The sequence below is a fragment of the Tasmannia lanceolata genome, unplaced genomic scaffold (assembly GCF_043159265.1).
Source record: "Tasmannia lanceolata isolate RefF3 unplaced genomic scaffold, GAP_Taslan_0.1 ptg000013l, whole genome shotgun sequence".
NCBI lineage: Eukaryota > Viridiplantae > Streptophyta > Magnoliopsida > Canellales > Winteraceae > Tasmannia > Tasmannia lanceolata.
In genome coordinates, this window is record NW_027518690.1 from 10,264,709 (window position 1) to 10,289,732 (window position 25,024).

The 25,024-nt window shown below is 40.0% G+C and overlaps 1 protein-coding gene and 1 long non-coding RNA gene across 4 annotated transcripts in view; one reads left to right on the forward strand and one right to left on the reverse strand.

Moving 5' to 3' along the window:
• Positions 1–25,024, reverse strand: part of LOC143889744 (uncharacterized) — a 60,784-nt gene continuing 35,760 nt past the window's right edge. Inside the window, exons 2-3 of one of the 2 annotated variants that reach the window (XR_013254924.1) lie at positions 1,144–1,211; positions 1–399 (exon numbers count right to left, since the gene is read on the reverse strand). This is a non-coding gene — a long non-coding RNA (uncharacterized LOC143889744). The remainder of the gene's footprint in view (positions 400–1,143; positions 1,212–25,024) is intronic. The other variant, XR_013254923.1, reaches the window with a different exon arrangement.
• LOC143889743 (uncharacterized) lies at positions 7,180–17,953 on the forward strand. Of its 2 annotated transcripts, none has more exons than XM_077394066.1 (3): positions 7,180–7,942; positions 16,320–16,637; positions 17,028–17,953. In XM_077394066.1, the coding sequence occupies exons 2-3, from the start codon at positions 16,323–16,325 to the stop codon at positions 17,685–17,687; spliced, it is 975 nt and encodes a 324-aa protein (XP_077250181.1). In that variant the 5' UTR covers positions 7,180–7,942; positions 16,320–16,322; the 3' UTR covers positions 17,688–17,953. The 2 variants fall into 2 exon arrangements, with proteins under 2 accessions (XP_077250181.1, XP_077250180.1); XM_077394065.1 differs by having other exon boundaries at positions 7,191–7,942; positions 16,320–16,640.

The following is a 25,024-nucleotide window of genomic DNA, read 5'->3' on the forward strand; positions in this document are numbered from 1 at the left end:
TAAACAAAACCCAACTTCAGTATTCCATCAAGCAACAGTTCACTTTGAGATGGCGTAACAGTTCAGGTTCAAACAAGAAATTCACACGTCTTTAAAAAATTAGGAAATTTTAGTCTGAAGAATGCAAACAAGCAATTCAATAACTGCCAGTTTCGCCCTGTAAGGTATCTTTGCAAGCATGATGTCAAACTTTAGAATCTATAATTGGAACAGCAAAGATGCAATTTTGGATCAAAGATTTCAGAATCTAAAGCAGCATCAGAGCACAAATTCAATCTCATTGCCCCCGTTGAGTGTGGAGCAATTCCTTTTCATCCAACTACTTCTATCTCTTTTCGGGTTATTAGAATCCTCCAATCGCCATCCAGGTCACCACCAAAGCATTCAGTTGGATGAGGCCTGTGTAAAGTGAAAAAAAATGCATTAACTAACCACAAACATATTGCAGAAATAAACAACAATTAATCTTAGAGAACTGAGCAAATAATTGAAAGATTCATTAGTTATCCCATAAAAATCCTGACTTTTATAATAAAAGGGAAAGTCCCACCTATTAAGGATGGAAAAGTCCCACCTATTAAATAGTTAGGGTTGTTTTGAAACGAAATGTGCAATAAAGCCTTGTTCCATTAGAAAATTGATGATTCTAACCTCTTGAGGTGTCAATAAGGTTCACATATGCACCTGTACTTCGCAATTCGTCCAACCATTCCGTTTCTCTGTTCTTTTCCTTACATTTATATTATGGACTCTAAAAGGCATACTCACCATTTCGAGGGATAAGTTCCACATTTTATGTTTTTCATCCTCTCTCACAGGGGAGGGAAAAGTTTTCTCCCATCTAATTCACAAAAAGTAATCTCTCATCCCTTCTGCTGAATGCACACCGACACAGGTTTCTTTCTCATGCACGAGGGCAAGTTTCTAACCATGTATAATTTTGTCAATCAAGTTGTTTAGAAATTTATCAATCAAAAAAAGGTTGTTCAAAAATTGTGTCACTTGATCAATGAATTACCAAATGCATTTACTATCAGACTATGTTCTTTTTCAAAAACATATATTTCTTCATGTTCTCCATGCATCACAAACAAGCAACATAAACAAAATATGGTTTCAGTGACGATTCAAGTTGTTTCATACCAGTATTAGGGGATAGTAGATTTTGAAGCTGTTCTGTTGTTATTTCCTGCACTGATGAACACGAACAACTGAAAACATAACAGAGATGGAAGGACATAATTTAAACTCCAATTGTTGCCTTATACATTGACTCTGTGCAGAACATTATTAACAGTGATTATATACAGTTTAGATTAAAAAAAAGAGTGCACTTTAAAATTCATGCAAATGCTACTAATAGAGAGAAGATCCTATACCTCCTATCTATAGAGGGAGACTGAATAAAAACAGAGGTAAAATCGAAAATTTTTGCATGATTTTTTCATGAAAAAAATAAAAGAAAAATAGAAGGAACCAAAAAGAGAAACAGAGAAAATCCAGTATAAACAATGAGAAAAAAAAGAAACAAAGAACAAAATCCACTTTAAACGCTAAATTTTTGCAACTTTTTTACAGCAAAATCGAAAAATTTGCACTATTGATGATTTTTGCAGCAAAAAAAAATCCTGACTTTTATACAGATAACAACAGGGAATGGTATGAGAATGAAGAAAAGTGGGTTTCTGCTAGATTGCCATGTGGGGGAGATGGAATAGAAAAAAGAAAATAGAAAAAGACAAAGGCAGAAGATGAAACCCTACATACACTAAAAATCTAAGAATAAATACAAACAGATGAAACCCTATTAAAAAATGATTTGCAGGCCATACCCTCTTAAAGTGATAAAACAGATGAAACCCTCTTGAAGTGATTTGCAGATGAAACCCACTTAAAAAATAGATGAAACCCTATTAAAGTGAGGAAAAAATGATGAAACGCTCTTTTTGCACATCATTTGCAGGAAAAAAAAGAGAAGAAGAGATTAAAGTCAGAATCACACTAACCTTAGGGGCGGCAGAGAGGAGACTTGCAGAGAAAGCGAGAGCGAAGAGAGACGCGGATTTAGGATCCAAGATTGAAAGAAAGCTTGAAGGAACAAAGCTTCTGGTTCGAAACCCTTGCTCGCACGAGTCGCAGAGAAGGAGAGAGATTTCGGCTGGGTTTTGTAAGAAATCGCAGGTTTTTCTTCTCCTCTATGGATTTTGTTTTTCTTCCCAACAGGTTTTTCTTCCCAACCGCACCAAAGAAACATGCGATCACACTCTTTTGAGGTTTTTCTTCTCAACAGACTCGCAGAGAAGGAGAGAGATTTCGGCTGGGTTTTGAGATTTCCGCAGAGGAGAGAGAAGCTAGATCGTGACGCACCCTCGATAACGCAATTTCTCTCTTTCTTTTCCCGCATGGGCCCACATTTCAATAGCCAATGAGATAGCTTCTCTCTCTTCAACCGCATGTTTCGTGGGTGCGCTCAACCGCACACTCTTTTTCCTCATATATATATATATTTTATTGCTGCCTATGCAAGAACTGATATGAATTAGGGCGCTATGTGATGTCTTAATTTATATTTTATTAGGGCGCTATGTGATTCCCTAATTTATATTTCATTGAGGCACTATGTGATGCCTTAATTTATATTTCTTTAGGGTGCTATGTGATGCCCTAAGTTATATTTTATTATGTCTTTATTTGTTTATTATCTCTTGTTCATTCTTTACTTCATTTACTGTCTTCTCATTTTATTTCTTGATTATCTGTTTAGCTGTAATTCTTTACATACTTTCCAGTTTATTATGCTTTGTTTATTTGCTAGCAGTGGATTTTATCAGTTTATCATATCTTGTTTGTTTGTTTAGTTATGATTCTCCGCTTACTTATATTAATCACATGCTTAGTTGTAGCTGCTTTACTATTTTCTTGCTTATCATATTTCATTATACTTACTCCTTTATTTACCTTATACCTTTAGCTGTAGCCTGCATGTATTTGCTCACCAGAACTTAGACATCAATTAGGCATGACACTCATAACCTAGCTATGCTTAGGTGACACTTCTTTCATTTATTTTATGTATACTTATTATTTCTATCCCCGGGTCATGCATGCTTAGGTAGACGTCTTCTCGGGGATATATGTTCCCATTTCATATGATTTTCACCCAAAACTCTTCAAAGTTAATAAATAAATAGCATAAGAGACCGAGTGCTCTTCGGACTTTCCTCATTCATAATCAGGCACGGACCCATATATATTTCTGGTTATCCATTGCACATAGGATTTGTTTTTTTTTTGTTTTTTGTTTCTTGGCCTATCCATGGGTGGCGACTTTGAGTTATTTTAGGTACGTCTTAGTTTCGAGCCCTGGCTCCGGATCAAGATTTTTATCGCCACTCGTGCTATGCTATAAGGGTGGCAACCGTTTTGAGAGTTCCATGGTAGAGCTCTCCTTCACGTGGATGATCTAGAGACCGTCAGAGGCTCTTCCCTCGGCATCTTCTCGGATCGGGGTCCACAGGTGCTCTCTCATCTTCTCCTCAATTGGTGCCACCCCCACCTTTTTATGAATGTCTTCATTTTTAATTCTATCTAACCTTGTGTGGCCGCACATCCATCTAAGCATTCACATCTCCGCTACACTTATCTTATGCACATGCTGCTTCTTGGTGTGGCCTAACATTCTGAGCCGTACAGCATGGCTGGCCTCACAACCGTCTTATAAAACTTTCCCTTCAACTTGGTAGGGACTAAAATATCCCTATGGTATAAAAATGATCAAAATATCCCATTGGATTTGCATTGGGCATATTTTAGTGATTTTTCATAGGATAAGGGCATTTTGGATTTATATGATTTCAAATCCAAATTTTATTTTTAAAAGAAGATTTCAAATCCAAATCCAAAAGGCATCCAAACAACAGATTTTTTAAATTTAGATTTGAAATCAAAATCTTTACACGCACGGTCATCCACACGACATTATTTATAAATATGTAAAATTTAAAATTATAGATTTCAAATCCACATATTTTAGAAGAGGAAATGGTTTGTGAGCAGCTGCTCAGATAAGCTTATCTGAGCAGGAGCTCACAAACACATGTGGCCCCACATTTTTCGGGGGATCCAAAGCATTCATTTGGAAGGCCCTTCCATTGATAGGGTGTGTACCAAAAATCAGCCCTATAGAATCATTCTGACCCTGCGATTTGTGGAGGGAAAAAATGGGCAGAAACAGTGTCTGTCCATTTTCCCCTCCACCTTTGATTGGGTTAGAATGATCCTATAGGGCTGATTTTTGGTACACACCCTATCCATGGAAGGCCTTTCAAATGAATGCTTTGGATCACCCCAAAAATGTGGGCCACATGAGTTTTTGATGCAGCTGCTCAGATAAGCTATCTGAGCAGCTGCTCACAAACCACATTCTCATTTTAGAAATTCAACTCCAACTCCAAATCCATGGTTTATCCAAATGTGGTTTTAATGAATTTGGAAAGGTCAACTTAAATGGGCAAAAAGTAAGCAACATAAACAAAGGCCATTGATATTGGCACTACCATGTTTTAATAATTGCACAAACTCGGCATGCCTTTCTTTTTTTTCTTTTGAAAATGATAGCCAATTTATTGGTGGAAAAGACTGAGGTGGTCAAAATACAAAGCAAATTGCATCGAATAGAGAAGAAAGATACAGAAAAGAGAGATTAAGGGTGTGTTCGGCGACCCTTCTCATTCTCGCCAAAAATTTCGGGCAGAAACGGGTAAATGAGAATCGGGAGAAACGACTTGGAGTCGCTTCTCAAAATCCTATTTTTAGTCGTCTAAAACTGTGAAAACTTAGAAACGGACCTTTGCGGGTCGGGATGCCGAACACAAGATTTTTGTGATTCTCAACTGTTATCATTCTCCATCCCTAAAAAATAGCAAAATGCATCATCGAGATGGTTACTGAACACACCCTAAGGGGGAAGAAAGTAAACAAAGAGCGAGATCATCTTTAGAGACTCCCTCTCTTGCTTGATGGTTGGCCACTTGGTTAGCATAGCAACGGATATGGAAAAAGGACCAAGGAAATCAAGCCACCCAATCAATCATTTCATCAAAAAAGTGATCAAAACACCATGGAGGCTTCTTTTAGATTTGTTTTTGCTTTTGATCTTTGTGCTTCGGCAGTTTTGAAGCAAAAAATGGTCCAAGAGTGGGTTCCCTCGGCGTTGGATACAACCAAATTTAATTTTGATGGCTCTAGCTTTGGAAATCTGGGCCCAGCCGGCATTGGTGGGGTCCTAAGGAATAGTGACGGAGCGGTATTGTGGGCCTTTGATTGCCCTATTGGGATCTCTGATGCAATGTCGGCGGAGGTGAGAAAAGTACATCAAGGTTTGAAGTTGTTGGCAAGAGACCGGATAGAAAATGTCATTATAGCTGTCTTTCCTTTTTAATAGGTTTCTGAGAGCTTTAATAACGTTTTTTGGGAATGTAATAGCATTTGATGGCTGTTTGAGAAGAAAAGACAAACTTAGTTTGTGCATTTATTAAAACATGGTAATTCCAACATTAGTAACTGTTGAAGTGTAGTTAGGGGTATTTTAGTCATTACTGTGTATGTGAGGGGTATGATTGTCATTGTACTTGGTTGCCCTAGTTGGGTCTTATATATACATCATTTTACATGGGAGCTCCCTAGTGGAGACTCTCCATCTCTCCATTCCTCATCTTCTTCCTGTCTAACCCTAATCTCATTTCTAACATGGTATCAGAGCTAATGATCCTAAGGGAAAGAAAAGTGAAGAAGAGTCCCTCTCTTATCCATCTCTCATCTCTCTCTCTCTCTCTCTCTCTCTCTCTCTCTCTCTCACACGTCGTATCCCTCCCCCTCTCTCGTGCGCTACCCTCACCCCAAAGCCCTAGCTCTCATCTATGTCCTCTCTCTTTTCCCTATCCCTTTCCCTTTTCCATCTTCCCCAAACCCTCCAAAACCGAAATCCCTAAACCTTAAACCTTCATCTCTAAACCCTAACCTTCAAGCCCTAACCTCCATCTTGTGAATCCCTAAACAAAAAACCTTTTTTTGTAAATACAATTTGTGAATCTATCCATCCCAAAGAAAGAAAGACAACCCAAAAGATCCCTACTTGTGTATTCTTTTCCTTCTTCTTTTTTCCTTCATCCATAACATTGTATCTTGTTCTTTTATGGTCCTAAATCCATAAATTTCTTTTTTCTTTTTAGTTCTCCATCCCAAACTCTCATTCTTCTCTAAGTCCATACGCTTTTTGGGTTCTAGTTTCTTTCACCTCTCTTTATGTTTTAGACCCTTTCTTTCTTTCATGTTTTGAGTCTCTTCCTCCATCCATTCCATCCATTCCATCCTAATCTCTCTTTTCTCCTCTAGAATCGTGGTCTTCTGTCTTTTGTGTTGTTCTTCAAGGTGCACACCAAGTGTTTGGTGAAATGTCCGAGAGAGGTGTAGTGCCTTGAAGTCGTTCTTTTTGTTGAAACCCTCATGTAGTTCCATGGATGGAGTGTGATGTATCCTTGTCTAGTTGTTCTCTTGTTGTTGGTTGTTGTTGCCTTACGGTTTTCTTGTAGTCATCTCCTTCTTCCCATTGTATTCTTATAGACACCCCATTTTGACTGGACCATTTTCCCCAAAATCAAATAAATTTTTGAAATCGAATAAGATCCCGAAGTCGAATAAAATCTTGAAATTCCCGAAGGAGTAGGCCCTAAATGCCAGGAAAATCTGAAATTTTGACAGCCTGTTGTGCTCATGGAGAGGTACAAAGTTCCCGGAATATGACCATTGTTCCAAGCAGAATGATTGCAAATTTTCACCAAAATCGGAGAAGAATTGGCAAGTACGACAAATCAAGTAAGTGCAAATATCAAGATAGGTTGTGTAAATGTCATTATTCTTTTGGAGAAGGGGAGTGAAATATCTCAGAGTGGGTTGTTTAAGATGAAAAAAAGGGAATCAAAAAATTAGTGAATGTTTATTTCTCCCTCTTCTTGCCCTAGCCACCCAGAAATGAAGAAATGTTGTATTGGTATTCACCAAAAGGGGCTGCCTGGAGGTGCAAAAAGGGGTAGGAAAATATGAGCATTTGCTTACAAAAGAAGCAAAAGAGCTCGTGAGAGGCAGGGGAGTTAGGGTTTTCTATCCTATTTTTAGAAGCTGCCATAGAAAGAGAGAGAAGGTGATGAGATTTGGGTTTTCTTCTTCGGCCATCCGATCTCCAGCCTCTCCCTCACCAGCCATCTTCCCTGCAATCGTTTCCCATTTCAAGTCTTCCAAAACCCTCATCTATTACATCGGCCACCATCTCCTTGAACCTCTTCCTTTAAACCTAAACCCCAACTCCATTACCACTAGCTACCCCTTGCTCCATCTCTTCCACCATTGATATCGGCCATTTCGCTGGAATCCTACCACCGGAATCCGGCACCACCACCAACAGACCTCATTTACCCTTTCATTTCTCATCTCCATCGTCTCAATTTCTCATCACCATAACCTATCACTACCATTTTCAGCCAACACCACCTTCCCCTTTCTTGAACCCAAATTCATCATCTCGACCACCATTACCGCCATACCCATCACCATCATCAACAAATCACTACCTCCAACCCCTTACTCCTTGCAGCCATCTCCGTTAGATCTAAGAAACCCCATCTTCTACCTCAATTCCACTTTCATTACTTCCTTTCTCAGCCATCACCATTCTTCTTCTTCCCCTTTTACCTCCACCTTAACTCCAAACCTCAAGTTCCCCATTTTCTTAACCCTAGACCTTTGGTTTACCCTTGTCTTAGCCCTAATCGCTAGATCTAATCTTCTCCAATACAGACTTATTCATCTTCATCAAAGTTTTGGTCAATTTCGATCAAGATCGGCATACTCCCTCTCACAGCTGAGTAGAAAAGCATCAAGAGAAGAGGTAATTTTTCGTGTTCTTCTTCTTACACTATCAATGTTGTTACTCTTTCATAATTTGTGAGGATTTATCCCTGATGATCATTTAACTAGTGTACGGTGGCTGTTATGTTTAAGCGCTTTGGCAATTCCTCTGTGATTTGTGATAATCCCTCTAGGATGTTCATCTAAAGGTGTACGAATGTGATGATAGTCAGAACTTCTAGTGATCCTTCATGGGTTATGAAAATTTGTCTATGTGATGTTCATTTGAAGTTGCATAAAGGTGATTTTCCTTGAATCCACAGTGGTTTTTTCCGATGGATTATGATAATCTTTCTGTTGATGATCCATTTAATGGTGTGTGATCACGATTTTAGTTGAGATCTACAACAATCTTCCTTGGATGTGCATTTGCTTGTATGAGGTTATTATTTTGCTGAGAATCAATAGTAATTCTTCAAGTTTTATGGAAATTTCTTTTGAAAATTCATTTAATAGTGTATTACTGTGTTTTCTTTGTGGAGCTTGTAGCTATCACTTCAAGATCGGTAGTAATTTTCCTATTTGGAACTCGCTCATGAAGTTATAATATGCTTGGAATTGGCTATATTTCTCCCTTGATTCGTAAGCAATTGTAGCTTTATTTGGAATTTTCTGCAAATTTGTCATGACTCACAAGGAATTTCCTTCAGTCACTAATTGATAGCCTATGGTTATGATTTTATTTGAAGAGGGTAGTATTGGTTTGTGTGATATGTAAGCATGTTCATTTGATGAGCAGCTGGTCATGTGTAGATACTACAATTCTTCTGTAGATACTACAATTCTCCTGTACGTTGGTTTTGGATGTTAAGCTTGACATGACGTTCCATGGTTATACAATGTAGTTGTTTGATCACAACCTTTACTAAATTGCTACTGACTTTAAATTTTGGGATAGAGTCATGCCAATTGATTTCATTACATACAATAGAGTGGTCGTATATTGAAGATATGAGTTAGTTTGTGAAGTTTTACTTCATGAAAATGTTTCCAGTAGTTCTTTCACACCCGGGGATTTCAAAGGAATTTGATAATGCTCTCTATTCATAAACCAGGGTCAGCTTTAATGACTCCCTGATTCTCCATTTGGTTGTTTAAAATCAGTATTCTAAAGTGGGTGTAAATACTTTCATAGATTTGTGTGCATTCTCTTTCAAAGGAATTGTTATCAAGGAGAGCCTGACCATTTCATTTGATTCTGAAGATTAAGTACTTTTTCTCATTATTTGGATTTCTTGTGGGCATTTTTAACTGGATCATGATGGTCTTAGCGGGGGTATGGCAATAGAGATATAAGGTTTACGGTTATCACAAAGTTTATTTCAAAATTCGTCTGTTTTGTTTTGGGTTTATATAGTATCTTTTCAGCTTAAGAGTCAATTTTCTAAGGAAAGTTGTAGGAAATGTCTTCTATGTCCTGGTTGGAATCGAAAGTTAGAGGGAATGCTCTTTGTGTTGATAATGATTGGTTATCAGGTTGAATTTGGTAAAGTACCATTCTTAAAAATATCCGTCCAAGATACAAGGTCCTGATGTCTTAAGATATCTTTGTTGTATTGTGGATATAATGAAGATCAGGCATTATAAGAGATAATGGATACGCTTGTAGAATGTTTGTTGGTGCAGTCAAGCCAATACATTTCCCTTAAATGGATAATTCTACATGTATGCCTAAACACTTATGTGACTCGACCATCTGTCTTTACTTTGATTAGAATGCATGAATTGAGTCATATGGTATTTTCATGTATGTTTCAACACACTAGCCAATGATATGGTTGTTGTCATGCACTGAGAATTACATCCTCTGTTTGATTCTCCATTGCCGCCTATTTCTCCACCTCCACACGCCTGTCACCAACATCTTCATCATCTCCTCGACCAACACTTCCAGATCCGCCCACCCTCTTCATCTTCATTTCTCTCTGTAATTCTTCAAACCCACGTCCACAAAGACCCAAGAACCCATTGACCCCCCTTTCATTTTGGCTATCCATTACCTCATCAGCCCATCATCACCACCGAACCTTATTTGATCCTAACCCCAAATCATTAATCCCCACCTATCAGCTCCATCTCCGACCCAACCACATTTCTCTAGGATAAGGTTGGAAAGAAGACTAGAGAAATCGTTTTGGATGTGCTACTATTCCACGCCATTTTCAAGGGCAGTAACTAAAAGGGTTTCAAAGATGGGTTTGGGGTCTCTATTTGAGGGTTTAGCTGATAGAAGAAGAAGAAGAAGAGGGAAAGGAGAGAGATCTGAGATCTCTCTTTGTGGAAATTGAAGAAAAGGAGAAGAGTTTTCTTGGGTAGAAGAAAGAATTTTCTTGGACATTTTTGGGCGAAGAGGAGAAGACATGCCCAGGAGGTAATTTCAGTTCTATCTTCTCCTCATAAGTTCATTTCCTGTTTAAGCTTGTGTGGTTAATCATGTCATTGATGTTTGCTATATTTAGCAATTTGTTTCTTTACAGCTTCTTGAACTTCTGTTCCAAGAATTTTGTGTGATTGTTGCTTGGATTTTTGGAGGTGTTTGTATGAGACCCATTTTTCTCTTGATTGTCATCTTTCATTTACTCCCTTCTGATGAATTCCTTAAGTTAGTCTTAACTGTTAAGACTTCATAGTCATTTTCTATATGCCATCGTATACATTTCACTCCCTGTTTTGTTAAATTTAGGTAGATTTCAAGAAAGGACTATGTAAATATACTCTCTCTGTTGTGTCTAGTATTCTATTGGGTCACAATTGGATATCATAATCCGTGCAAGGCATCAAAGTTTTCATCCTTGGTTTGGAAATGAGAGAGTGTGATCATTGAAATACGGGAAGGCCTTCGTTGCTCAAATTATGATGATGTACAGTCCAGATGCTGTTCAAAGTTTCTGCAACATAACTCATATACAAGTAAAGATGTTGTCTGTTACCAGTCCATTATGGACTGTTGACAAATCAAAATGCGTTCACTTTCAAGTGTACCTCAAATGCTTATTTACACTGTATTGTCTTGCATTTTCTTTGTCTCTGTCAACTTCGATACCCTTCATTCTTTGCATGGGCGGATATCAGTATTCCATTTTATAAATCTTTATATTTCAATCGTGACTTCACATATTGACCTGTATTCGCTCATTTGCTTATTCCTGTCAATCTGTTATTGCAAACATGGGTTAGAAATCACTCGATTGGTTACACCTTGATACATCAGACAATTTGACTGACTTAGGAATCTTGGTTGTTGCATAACATAGATGCATATTTGAATTGTTAGTAAATGACAAGAATAATTGCTCTTTTGCCAGAGATATTCTTGAGGTTACCCTTGAAGCACAATCATAGTGAGGCTACTCGGAGCCCCCTCGTTTCTTTTCTCCGTCTCTCCCCTTGGGTTCCTTGTCGATATCCAAATTTCGTTTTGGAGTCCTAGAACTTCCTTTTGCTGTCGGGATCTTCATTGGAGTTCAGGATAGTCATCAGTGTTCGACTTTTCCATCGATTTTTCAGGATATTCTCTTCAAGCCAGACGATGACAGAATGTTTCTTGAGCCACCCCTCTGCCCTTCATGTCTCTTTTCTTATCTCGTCACTTCTCATAGGGCTTAGGGGTCTCCTCTTCTTCGTGGTCATCATTTCTTACAAGGCTCGGGGTGTCTTCTTCGGGTTCATTCTCCTCACGTTCCTAGGAATCCTATTCGAACTTCGGAATTCCATCGATTATAGGGACATTTCCTCGGGTTTCTTCTTTGTTCAGAGCCATTCTGCTTATGTTCCTCATGATTCTCTTCTCATTTCGGGGTCCCTTCAATCATGGGAACACTTTGTCGAGTTTAGGCTATGACGGACGGCAACCTCTTGAGCCAAAACCCCTTTCAATCAAAACGGATAAACAAAAACACATAAAAAATACAAAACAATAAAAATCACAAAACAACAAAAAACTTAAAAAACACAAAAAGCGTTTTTCGAAAAGCTGTTTCGAACTACGTCGGCTTGATCCCTTTCCACAGGGTACGTAGGCAGCTTGAGACCGGCATCCCAAGTCCATTCAAACCTTTTTGGTAAATTCTTTCAAACCATTTCAATAAACATTTTTACATCTTTTCAAAAATCATTCAAACCTTTTTAATAAAGCTTTCTCAAACCTTTCAAAACAAAAAACTAAAAAATACAAAAACTAAAAATGGGCAAGGATGGTGATTGCCAGGTCACTCGGAGCCCTCTCTTCATTCCATTTTCAGTTTTGATCGTGATTTTTCGGTTTTCATCTGTTTTCCGACGTTTTATCGGGTTTTAGGACGGGCGATGACGTAGCGTGGCCCCTTTACAGGGATTGTCCTCGCTGAGCCCAACGATAGGCTATGACGACCGCGAGACTGAGATTTGTCCGATCTTTAGCGGATCAGGATCGCTAGGTTTCCCCATCATTGGTTGATTATCCTCTTTTGCCTTTCTTCTTCTCTCCAGGCGACGGTTTCCTCATCTACCTTGTCTCCGAATGTTTCCTGATCGGCGGTTATCTTCTCTTAGCTTTGTGCTGCTTTGCCGATGATCGTTGTGCGCACCTTTGGTGTGTCCTTTTTTTTTTTGCTCGCTGGACCATTGTTTTTCCTGCCATTGTGACTCCATTGCTCTTGATTTGCAGATCCGTTCACATGTTTTTGCAAATGAATGGTGGCCCTACCCTGTTTTTGCAAATGTGTGCAGGTAACTTACCTGCACACGTTTGCAGGAACCATTATATATATATATATATATATATATATATATATATATATATATAATGGTTTCTACACACTAGTGTAGATAAGTTATCTACACACTAGCCTAAAATACAGTGGAGGGCATATTGATTGGGTGATCCAAACCATTCATTTGATTGATCCTCGAATAGATAGGGTGTCCACAAAAAACAGCTCCATAGGATCATCCCAACCCTTCACAAATCTATCCATTTTTTGCTTCCACTGTTCGAAGGGTTGGGATGATCCCATGGAGCTGATTTTTTGTGGACACCCTATCTATGTGAGGCCAATCAAATGAATGGTTTGGATCACCCAAACAATATGCCCTCCATTGTATTTTAAGCTAGTGTGTAGATAACTTATCTACACTATTGTGTAGAAACCGTTCTCTCTCTCTCTCTCTCTCTCTCTCTCTCTCTATATATATATATATATATATATATATATATATACTAGTAAAAAACCCCGTGCGATGCACGGGCCGACAAAGAATTGTACGGACCACATCACCGGTTGATCCAAACCGTCCATGTGATGGAACACAACATCAATAGGTTGTGCCCGTAAGATCATTTCCATAGGCTGATCCTAGCCCTCCAATCTATAGAGGTTTCCATAATTAAAAAAGCATAAAGGAGGGGGGTAGAATTGAAATTATGTGGCTTTAATGGGTGCCTTTGTTAAAAAACATAAAGGGAGGGGGTAGGATTGAAAATATGTGGGTTGAATGGGTGCCTTTTTTAAAAAAAGTGATGTGTAATTCACATAGAATTTTGGGAAAAATTCAAATAATTCTCTCCTTTTCTCTTCTGCTATATATATATATATATATATATATGAGAAAAGGGTTTATGCGCTCGAGCGCAAATAAGCTTATTTGCGCTCGAGCACAGAAACTGGGGTGGGCCATATTTGGGGTGGGGGGGGGGGGGATCCAAAGCATTCATTTGATGGGCCCTTTTATGGATAGGGTGTCCACCAAAAATCAGCTCCATTGGATCACCATAGGGTGTCCATTTGTGGGGTGAAAACTGGGCACATTAGTGGACAAACAGTATCTGTCTATTTTGAAGCCCACAAATGGACACCCTATGCTGGTCCAATGAAGCTGATTTTTGGTACAGACCCTATCCATGATGGGGCCGCCTTCCAAATGAATGCTTAGGGTCCCCCCCCCCCCCCCCCCACACACACACACAAAAAAAATGTGGCCTCACCCCTGTTTTCAGCACTCGAGCACAGATAAGCTATCCGCGCTCAAGCACAGGAACCCTTCTCTCTCTCTCTCTCTCTCTCTCTCTCTCTCTCTCTCTATATATATATATATATATATATATATATATATATATATATATATATATATGAGGAAAGTGTTCCTGAGCTAGAGCTCAGATAAGCTTATCTGAGCTCTAGCTCAAAAACATGTGGCCCCACATTTTTGGAGGCATCCAATTCATTTGGAAGGCCCTTCCATGGATAGGGTGTGTACCAAAAATCAGATCGATAGGATCATCCTAACCCCATCAAAGGTGGAGGGGAAAATGGACAGACACTGTGTCCATGTTTCTGCCCATTTTTCCCTCCACAAATGGCAGGGTTAGGATGATCCTATAGGGCTGATTTTTGGTACACACCCTATCCATGGAAGGGTCTTCCAAATGAATGCTTTGGATCACCCCAAAAATGTGGGCCCAAATGAATGCTCAGGAACACCTCTCTCTCTCTCTCTCTCTCTCTCTCTCTCTCTATATATATATATATATATATATATATATATATATATATATGAGAAAAGGGTTCCTGCTAACGTTAGCAGCTAAGCGTAAAACAAGGGTGGGGCCGCATTGTTGGGGTGGTCCTAAGCATTCATTTGAAAGGCCCCATCATGGATGGGGTGTGTACCAAAATTTAGCTCAATTGGATCATCATAGGATGTCCATTTGTGGGGGTAAAAATTTAGCTATATATATATATATATATAGCTAGAGCTCACAAACACAGGGGTCCCCACATTGTTTGGATGATCCAAAGCATTCCTTTGAGAGGCCCTCATATAGATAGGGTGCGCCCAAAAAACCAGCTTCATAGGATCATCCTAACCCTTCCATTTTTGGAGGTTAAAAATGGGCACACAGTAGTTTTTGGGTGGGGTTAGAGGTGGTTAGAGGAAGGTGACGGCTTCCTTTTGCGTGTGAGATGAGACTTCAATGCCAAATGTTTTATTGAGCAATGTTTCTAGTGTCAGAATTCTGCCTGGCATGCCGGCGTTCTCAAAGTTAGTTGATAGAAATGCTCTTGTTGACTTTGCTTTGTTTGGGGCACATAAAGAAGAGTAGATTAGATTGCTTCCTAATTTGCCATGCTTGGTTGGGTTTGGTCAGGAGCAGGTTGCCTTCGACAAGCCATTTCTGATCAGTGTCCCATCCTTTTGGACCCGAGGATGAATTCTTGAGTTAGCTGGGAGTTTTTTTACTAGGACTTGGGAGAGACCCTTGTGGGCACACTTATCAAATAATCATCATTGTTCAATACTTCAATTCCGTCTGGCAAGATCTGTAGTCGTCTATTTATCAACGGATCTGATCACATCCAAGTAGCACACACACTCCCACTATGATACATGGAGTCCCATCTTTGACTGATCGTAACTGCTCATTTCATGGGCCTTTAGGGGTGCAACTTGGGTCGGGTTCAACCCGATTTCTGCTCGCGTTGGGTTGGCCATATGGTAACTCGGGTTGGGTTCGGGTTTGGGTTCGAAAAAACCAACCCGATTTTATTTCGGATTGGGTTCGGGTTGAACACAAGATAACCAGACCTGACCCGAAACCCGGCCACGTGTTTGCAAGAGTACCAAAATTTAAGTGTTTCAATGGCCGGTTACATTACTTTTCAGATTGATTTAAATTTTTGCATATTTCCAATGCCATGCGCACCCCCCCCCCCCCCCCCTCCCCCCCCCCCCACACAAAAAAGAAGAAGAAAAGAAATCAATTAGTTATGCAATTGTAACATCAAACAACATGTACTTTTTCCCTTGCTGAGCATTGACAGTCAAAAACTATATAAAATATGGTTCAAATTCAATGACTAGAAGTAAAGATTATTAGATGGTAGAATTGTTGATTTCTTTGTTTTTTGAGCCATAGGTGGTTCCAAGTAAAGAATATCAGATGGACGGTTTAGATAGGTCAAAGATAGGACTCACTCGGCTTTATTGGGTTGAGGCTGCTGCCTCATTGACAATTCAATAACAAATTTCCTCCAATTGAAGGGTTGGGATCATATGATAGATGACGAGACAATCCAGTGCAAAACACGGCTAGTTGTTTGCTATGGAAATAAGGAAATTGAACGACCACTATCAACTCTTTCTCACGTTTAAAACCGGTTTGATATAAACTGGAAGAAATCTGTCTGTTGAAAATTAACCCAAACGATTTTGGGTCCTTTATTTATTTATTTTTTCTGTTTCATGTTTCCTATTGTCTTTGGATAGTTAAATGATTAGGTTGCTTTGATATTTCTTAGCTATTTGATTTATTATCTCCTTCACTGTAAAGCACGTTACGAAGCGAATCTGATATTTCGTTTTCTTTTTCTGAATTCCAGAGAATGGATGCTTCGTCTGAGCAGAAGGCTGAGTTGGTGAAAAAGGTCCGACGGTTGCTGTCGAAAGTCGAAGATGATATTTATCAGTGTCAAATGGAGGCTCTTGAGTTGACAGAGGAGAGGTGTGAATTGTATGGAATTGCATTGCCTGAAGAGAAAAGGTGGTCGAGTCTCATCGAACACGAGGATGCTTTGCGCAATAGGGTGACTGATCTTCTCAAAAGGGTAACTGTTCTGCGTCGGGTATATGTTCATACAGTAAGGATGAGCCCAGGAGAAAGTGATGGTGGTGTTAAAGCAGAGTTGAATGCTGGAAAGGTGGTAAGTTTTGGTGTTCAAACAGAGTTATGCAATTGTAACATCAGACAACATGTACTTTTTTCCTCGCTGAACATTGGACGGTCGAAAACTATATAGAATATGGTTCAAATTCGATGACTAGAAGTAAAGATTATTAGGTGGTAGAATTCGATGACAACAGATTTCAGTGATTTTTGAGCGACCAGTAAAAACCAAAAAAAGATCTTCTGGGTCAACCAAAAAAAGATCTAGGAGCTATTTTTTCTCTTTCATGTTTCCTATTATCTTTGGATAGTTAAATGATTAGGTTGCTTTGATATTTCTTAGCTATTTGATTTATTATCTCCTTCACTGTAAAGCACGTTACGAAGCAAATCTAATATTTCTTTTTCTTTTTCTGAAATCCAGAGAATGGGTGTTTTGTCTGAGCGAAAGACTGAGTTGATGAAAAAGGTCCGATGCGTGCTGTCGAAAATGGGAGATGTTGTTTATCAGTTTCAAACGGAGGCTCTTGAGTTGACAGGGGAGAGGTGTGAATTGTATGGAATTGCATTGCCTGAAAGGAAAAGGTGGTTGAGTTTCGTCAAACGTGAGGATGCTTTGCGCAAAAAGATTACTGATCTTCTCAAAAGTTTTGCTGATCTGCGTCCCTTATATGTTCATATAATGGGGAGGAGCGGATGGGAAATTTCTAGTGGTCTTAAAGCAGAGTTTAATGCTGGAAAGGAAAGTGCTCGTGCTAGTCAATGTCAAACGGAGGCTCTTGAGTTGACGGAGAGTTCTGAATTGCATGGAATTGCATTGCCTGAAAAGGAAAGGTGCTCGGGTCTCATGGAATGGCCTAGTCATATAGAAAGGAGCTTCCTAGGAAAAAGTGCTGGTGGTGTTAAAAAAGGAAAGGTAAATGTTGGCATTCAAGTAGATATGGAGGTTGCAGAGAAAGTAGATCTTACTCATGCTCGTGCTCATGCTGAGGCCGGACAGGAAAGTGCTCGTGCTGAGGCCATAGAAGAAAGTGCTCGTGCTGAAAGAGAGTTGGGAAGCCGGAAGAAACCACGCTTCGAGTAGGTCGATCAATCATAAGCTACTATGGATACCCATAGGTTACAAATTCAAGGACATAGTAGGTCTATCTTTCAAAAAAAAGGAAAAAAAAATCAAGGACATAGTAGGGCTGGTAGATGCCAAAAGTTTAAAGTAGGTTTGTGTTGTGATGATATAGCAGTAGTATTTTGTGTGCAAAACAGCTTGAATCTATCCATGCAGGATGGCCAATTACAAGAAAATGTAAGTGTCGAATGATACAATCCAATATCTTGTTATGCCTACGGCAATTTCTGGGGTCACACAAGTTGCTGGTACTATTCTAAGCAAATGGCTGCTAGGATAATCAGTGCTGGATAAGACCCATGTCGGGCAACCACTAAAAAAATGAGGCGTGGGGAAAAACCCATTTTCAAAATAGATATTTTCCATTTCATTTACAGAAGAATTTGAGATTCTTTGAACTTTTTCATGAAAATTTTCTGAAGGATTCATTAGCCGACCCCAACTAGTTTGGGACAAAGTCTTAAGTTGAGTTGAGTTGTATTTCCAGAAGAATTTGAAAACCTTAGGGTATGTTTGGATTGCCAAAATCAAGTGATTGAATCTGTTGCCCACTACAACAGGTGGGAAATAACACTGATGTAGAAAAATACTGTAATCTGTTTTCTGCCTTCAGCAAGAGGAGGCATTCTCATCATAACCTTAGGGAATTCAAAATAGGAATCAAAATAGAATGCCAATTTCAATTCCCGATTCTTGCAATCCAAATGTAGCCTTAGGCTGCATTTGAAATACAGGAATCAGTATCGACGCCAAATTCCAATCCTATTCTAATTCTTCCAATTCTAGTGTTCAATTCTATTCGGATTCGGTAAAGTCAATGCAAAAAGATAAATCAGTATAGCAATATAAAAACTAACAGCTGCATTCTCATAATAACCCTAGCTTTCAGAGAGTGTTTAAAAGAATAAACACAATTATAAATAGCTCGGTTACTAGAAGAGAGTGTTCTTTCTTGGATCCTCTCCAGGGAGTTTCAAAATGGCAAGATCCATTTGTTAGCTCAAGGGTTCAACCCTACCTATGTTTTGATGACCCTCAAACCAAAATTGATTAACTATACCAATGTACTTTGCATGTGATGTGTATCAGACAGACAAATCATGAGGACATCACTTCTTGCACAAGTTCCATAGCCCAAGCTTGAAAGATGAACCTATGATGTGACTCATTCATGGAACCAAAGTGAAAGTGTTCGGGAATGGTGGACTCGCATGCTCAACTCTAGCCAAAGGTTCACAAGCAGATGCAAGAGTCCAACAGGGGACCATTCAAGCCAAGACAATCAAGAAGACAAGTATTTTTACATTTCTTAAATTGTATTGGAGATCGCTTTTTAAATGGTTTTTGCACTCTTTCAAAGATTTTTATCAATTTCTTTTGAAAACCATTTTGGAAGCCTCCATGCTTTGACTCAAATCATTTTCAAAGGTCCCAATTATTGTGAAAAGATAAGATCAAGACCCATGGACAAAATCTCAAAGATATTAATGTTTAAATTTCAAATTTTGTAATTTCCTACAGGGCCGGTGGATTCGAGTCGAAGCCCTGGAAAAATCAAAATTGGGAATCCGTGAAGGGCCGATCGACCAAGCGATTCTTGCTGTTCAAAAATAAAACGGCCAGAGTGTACTGGCTGGTCGACCGGACCTACAAAAATATAGCCGTTGCGGGCTATAACGGCTAGTTTTCTGTTTGGTCTTTTTGCATCAATCTTGCCCATTTTACCCTCCAACGGTCATATTTCCTAAAGGCCTATAAATATGGACTTAATTGATGCATTAGCAACCTTTTGAACAATTGGAAAACAAACACACACACACCTACTTGACCTTTCAATTTGTGCATTTAGTCATTTGAGAAGATGATCTTAATAGGTCTTTATTGTAATTATTTGGAGAGGTATTGTGAGCTTACAAGTTGTACAAGCCTTCAAGAGACATCAAGCTTTCTTCTTTGTTTCTATTCAAGCAATTGTACGAGGGTCATCGATTCGCCCCATGAAGAAAGGTGAATCGAGGATTGTAAGAGGGTTTTCGATCTTGCCTGTTTTCAATTCTAAACTTAACAAGGGGTGGTTGCAATTTTAAATTATAAGTATTAGCCTTAAATTTTTATAAACCCAATCTACCCCTCCTCTTGGGTTGCTTAATGGAATTTCACCATTGAACACGGCCGAAATGATTTACATATCCAACAGTTCCTGCCTGTTCTCACCTGAATAGAAACCGTTTGTTCTCAATCAACCATGAAAGTTGCTATTGGATATGTGGGTCTATTGGTATGAGGAGACTGCTTTTAAACCTAATCCTAACCTGCCATTAAAACTGCAACTAACCCTGGAAATTTCCATTTAAACCCCAAACCACGAAAGTTGTTATCATTCCTAACTCTAACCCTAACCTACGCTCTCTTTTTTCCATTTGAGAACAAGATGGGGAAGAAGAAGGAGATTTTTGGTACTTTGGCATGCGAAAAACTGTTACTAACTCTAATCCTAACTTGTTAGTAAAACTGTTATTAACCCTGGAAAAATGCAATCAACCATGCAAGCTGCTAATACAACCATGACAATTGTATTAACCATAACCCTAACCTTTTCTTTTTTATTTCTCCATTTTAGAAGATGGAGAAGAAGAAAAGAATTTTTTTGGATATTTTAGTACGTGAAAAAAAAAAACTGCTATTGTTGATGCTATAGGTGTTGTTGATTATTTGTGTTCTCGGGAACAACATTTGCACAAGCACATGGAAGGGTGCTTGGAAGGCCCACTGGCATTTAAACGGAATCTGGAATTTTACTAATGCTCTGTTTGGTCACCTTTTTTGGAGAAAAATACCAGGGAATGTTATTCTACTGATTTGCTTAAAGCTGTTTCGGTTTGGAATTTAGCAAAAATGGGGAGTTTGACCACTGGGGTTGTCGGGCGCTTGTCTGCTGAAGTGGAACCCTGTAAACTCCCTCAACGCATTTCTCCAAAATGAAGAAAAAAGGGGAGAATTTCTCAGGCAAATTCTATTTTCCCATAATTGTCATAATCTTTTAATTTTCATTGTAGTTTTTTTTTGGTAATTGTCATATGTTAGCCCATCCTGTTGGTATTTTTTTCACAATTTTCCAACTTTGCTTCCATTTTTTGGTAATTTTTCATTTCAAACTTGGTACTTCTGTCACAAATCGTAATGATTACCATTTTTTGGTATTATGTTTTTCGTTTTTGCTAGCCACCTTTTCACCATGTTACTTCTGCCAATCTTTGCATCAAAGGATGGGCCACAAGCGCACAAGTGGCCTCGGCGAAGGTGGGTAGCAAATTCCTATAAAAAAGATCTTAAAAAATAAGGCAAAAAACCTCCTTCACATCTCCTAACGCAACCAAACAACGTCTGGGAGATTTGCTCTCAATCTCCCCGTCGACTGATTTCCTTTTGATTTGCTTTTAATCTCCCTTTGACTTCTTCTTCTCCAAATCCTGCCAACATCTACCAGCATCCAAATAGAGCCGGGTGTGTTCCAGTGAGGGTAAATAGGGGGTAAAACATTCGTTTACCCCCAATGCAAAAGTGGTGGTTGTTCCATGAGCTCTAAATTAGGGAAATTAGCGCATAAGTTGCTTCCGCCCCGCCATCCGTCTACCCCAAAACGGGGGAAGTCGCATACACTCCAAAAGATAGTGATTGGTTTCATAGTCGGAGTTGTCGGGGGCTTCCGAGTCCAAGTTCGCTATGGGTGGGAAAGCGGCGTACAAAAATTGCAATTTTTCATTTGTCTCTCTCTCTCTCTCTCTCCGTAGGATTTGATGGTCTTTCAAGCCAGATCTTGGCGCTAGAGAAGAGAGAAGTGGTTTTTTCCTCATGTTTCTCATTTCTCAGACATCTTCGTTTGTCCTTCCCATCTTCTGCTCCTCTGTCCCTTTTCTCTTTGCAAACCCTAATTTCTGCCATGGCTGAATCTCAGAAAGAACTCCCCTCAATCAATTCCGTTTTGCATTGAAGGCGCTGATTTTCTTGAAACTCTTTTCACTTAAAACCCCTTTTTTTGCAAGAGAACGCAATCATCTCCAACAGCAGCAGAAACCTTGGAAATTAGGAGAAATTTTAATGCATGTTGTTGTTCATGATGGCGAATGGATGCTGAAAATTCATGGTAACTACGAAGGTTGTGTTGGGCGTTAAGACCCGCCACCAATAACATCTGTCGATCTACCACCGGCGAACACATGGAAATATCCAAGATCTTGGACAACAAGATGGAGAAAATATGTGCAAATAAACCACAACCACAAAAAGGGAGCAAATCATAAGCAACCACAAGAAGACAAGAATATGCGTGGTTCACCACAATGGACTATTCTGTGGACAAGGCAACACAAAAATCCACTATTTAGAACCAATAGTACAATGTTACCTCTATCGGTAAAATCCACTGATAAAACCCTTCTCTCAAACCTTTTATGCAACCCCGAAGCGACCCTGAAATCTCTACACCAAATATGAGGAAAACCCTCAAATACAATGCTTCTCTTGCAAAGAAGAAAACTCTATGGAGAAGAAGAGCAATGGAACAAGAAGATTATACCTCCAAGAAGAACCTTGCTTTTGCTTGACCACAAAAGCACTCCAAGAGCCCCCAAGAGAAAACCCCTCTAGCCTTACTCTAACCTTTCTTCTCACCCTCAAGATGAAGAACCTTTCTTTTGCTTCACCACAAAAGCCCTCCTAGAGCCCCAAGAGAAAAACCCCTCTTCTTGCCCATATTTTCTCCTCTTACCATTGAGTAAAAGAACCACCTTGATTAACCAAGAATAAGGAGAGAGATCTTTTTTCTTGTTTCACCACAAAAATCCTCCTAGAGCCCCAAGAGAAAACCCCTCTTTCCTTGCTTTAGATTTTTCCTCTCTTCTCTTCACTTCTCTAAACCTTTCAAGTTCTCTAACCCTTCTTTTAAACCCTATTCTTGCCTTTATGTATTTACAACATACCCCACTCCAAGTGAGGCCCACTCCAAGACCAAGTGGGACCTGTTGGGGGTAAAATCGGTATCTACCGTGGATGAACGACACGTGGCACCTCTAAAGAAAGAGGAGCCGGTTTAAGAGTTTCTATAAAAAGAGGTAACAAGATCTTATCGCCTCCGCATAGATAGTGACGTCCAAATTGGGAAACCGCACCTCATAAAGGCAATCTACCCTAAGGCGGTAACTTTCTACCTATGAGAAGCCCCATAATAGTAACTTGCTCGTTAAGGGACATGGGATATCTATTGGAAATAGATATAAGCTTATCTCCCGGGGGTGTCGACCAATTCGGAAAGACTCCTAAAACAGCAAGATTCTAACTATTATGGACTCTGTTCTCTATAAAAGGGATCCTCCTATTCATAATGGAACTACGTTAGACTTGATCCTCAAAAAAAGGGGTACGTAGGCAGCTTGGGAAGACCAGGTTCAGTCAAATCATCCATCACATCTCCTTCGTTGATAACACTTCTGTACTTAATCTCCTTCCCTTAAATTTACCTGAGATTCCAATTTCTAGCTTAAATATTGAAGTATCATAATTCTGGTACCCTTAATACCTCTCTGTGAGTGCAAGTGACTTACAGGGATAACTCTATCACCGCTAGATCGTGTAAAGCAGATTTTGGTATCATCAGATTGGCGCCATCCGTGGTACCATGACGAACTCGAAGTCAAAAACTTCGAAATCTGCCGCAGCTAACCCACCAGGCGAAGGAGTGCTGACTAGAAGTCAAGCTCAGGCGGTGATTCCCGTGGATCAAGTGCTGGAGGAAACACCCAACGATGACGACACTACTCAAGTTACTATGACCATGTTCAATCAACTTGCATCGCAAGTAGGTCACGTTTCGACCACCCTCCACGACATACTGCAACGCCTTCCGCCCCCTCCCCCGGTAGTTCGAAATGCCGATCCTCCCCCAATGATCGTACAAGTGCGAGATCAGCGTTTGGAAGAAGACCAAGTCGAATCTCCGGAGGGCAGAAATCCTCGCAGTCGAAGGCCCGTGAATCACCGACCGTCGGTCTCGATCACTAGCCCCAGGCCGGATCATGGGAATAATGATGTGAACGACCGACGAGCGCCGGAATTAACTTTTCGGCCAATTACAACTCCAAGCAACGACCCTCAGAGGGTTACTGAGGCAAGAAGACCCCACCGATCACCGGATAACCCGCAACGTAATTCAAGAGGCGAAATTCATACCCCTGACTCGGCACTCCTCGCTGAGCTTCAGAGACAGGTAAAGGAGATGCAGCGTCATGTTAGGAAACCTTATGAACCTGACCTCCTTACCGAATGGGAGAATGAAACCCAATCACCATTCACGGAGGCCATCGCTCAAGCTCAACTCGTGCCCAATTTTGACTTACCAAGACTCGATCTCTATGACGGTACGTTGGATCCCTTAGAATACCTCCAGTCTTACAAAAGGGCGATGGAATTCAAGGGAGCTAGTGACGCGATCACGTGTCGCGGTTTTTCTTCATACTTGAAAAAAGGGGCGAAAAGTTGGTTCAATCGCCTTAGACCTAATTCCATATCTTTCCGAGAATTCGTGACATATTTCGCCAATAGCCGACCGCAGAAAAAACCGGCCGACGCACTCCTGGCTCTTCGCCAAGGGAAGGATGAGACCTTGCGTTCTTTCATAGATCGGTTTAGGACCGAGTTATCCCAAATCAAAAATCCTAACCACGAAATGGTGCGCGCAACAATGAAATCGGCCATTCGCGATCGAGATCTTAAGGTCGCCCTTAATATCGACCCTCCCCGAGATCTGCAAGAACTAATGGCGGTAGCAGATAAGTATGTCAACAATGAAGAATCGTTCGCTATGGAGAGAGAATTGGAACTCGCTAAGGTCCCGGAGAAGAGGAAGAAGGATTCCATTTCGAACAATGGCCAGAGCAAACCCCCTCGGTCCGATAACCGACAATCACAACCAGGTACCCGCGTCCCCCCGCAACAGTTCGACAGGTGTAACTACACCCCATTGAACACATCCGTTGCCAATGTCCTTTATGAAATCCGGGGAAAGGAGGATCTCCAATGGCCACCAAAGATGAAGGGCACTGGTCGAAAGCGTAATACTGGTAAATACTGCCATTTCCACGGGGATCATGGCCATACCATTGAAGATTGTTATAATCTCAAAAATGAAATCGAACGATTAGTTGGACTTGGGCGCATTGACCGGTATCTGTCGAACCCGAAACATATCGGGCCTTCTTATAAATCCGAGGTTCTAAAGACCTCTGGTCCCCCCATCCCGA

What these genes read in the sequence shown, in the direction of transcription:
- LOC143889743 (XM_077394065.1), top strand. Translation starts at nt 16,323, where the DNA reads ATGGATGCTTCGTCTGAGCAGAAGGCTGAGTTGGTGAAAAAGGTCCGA. An exon ending in AGTTGAATGCTGGAAAGGTG is followed by an intron (nt 16,641 to 17,027) that starts GTAAGTTTTGGT and finishes TCTGAAATCCAG; the next exon opens with AGAATGGGTGTTTTGTCTGA.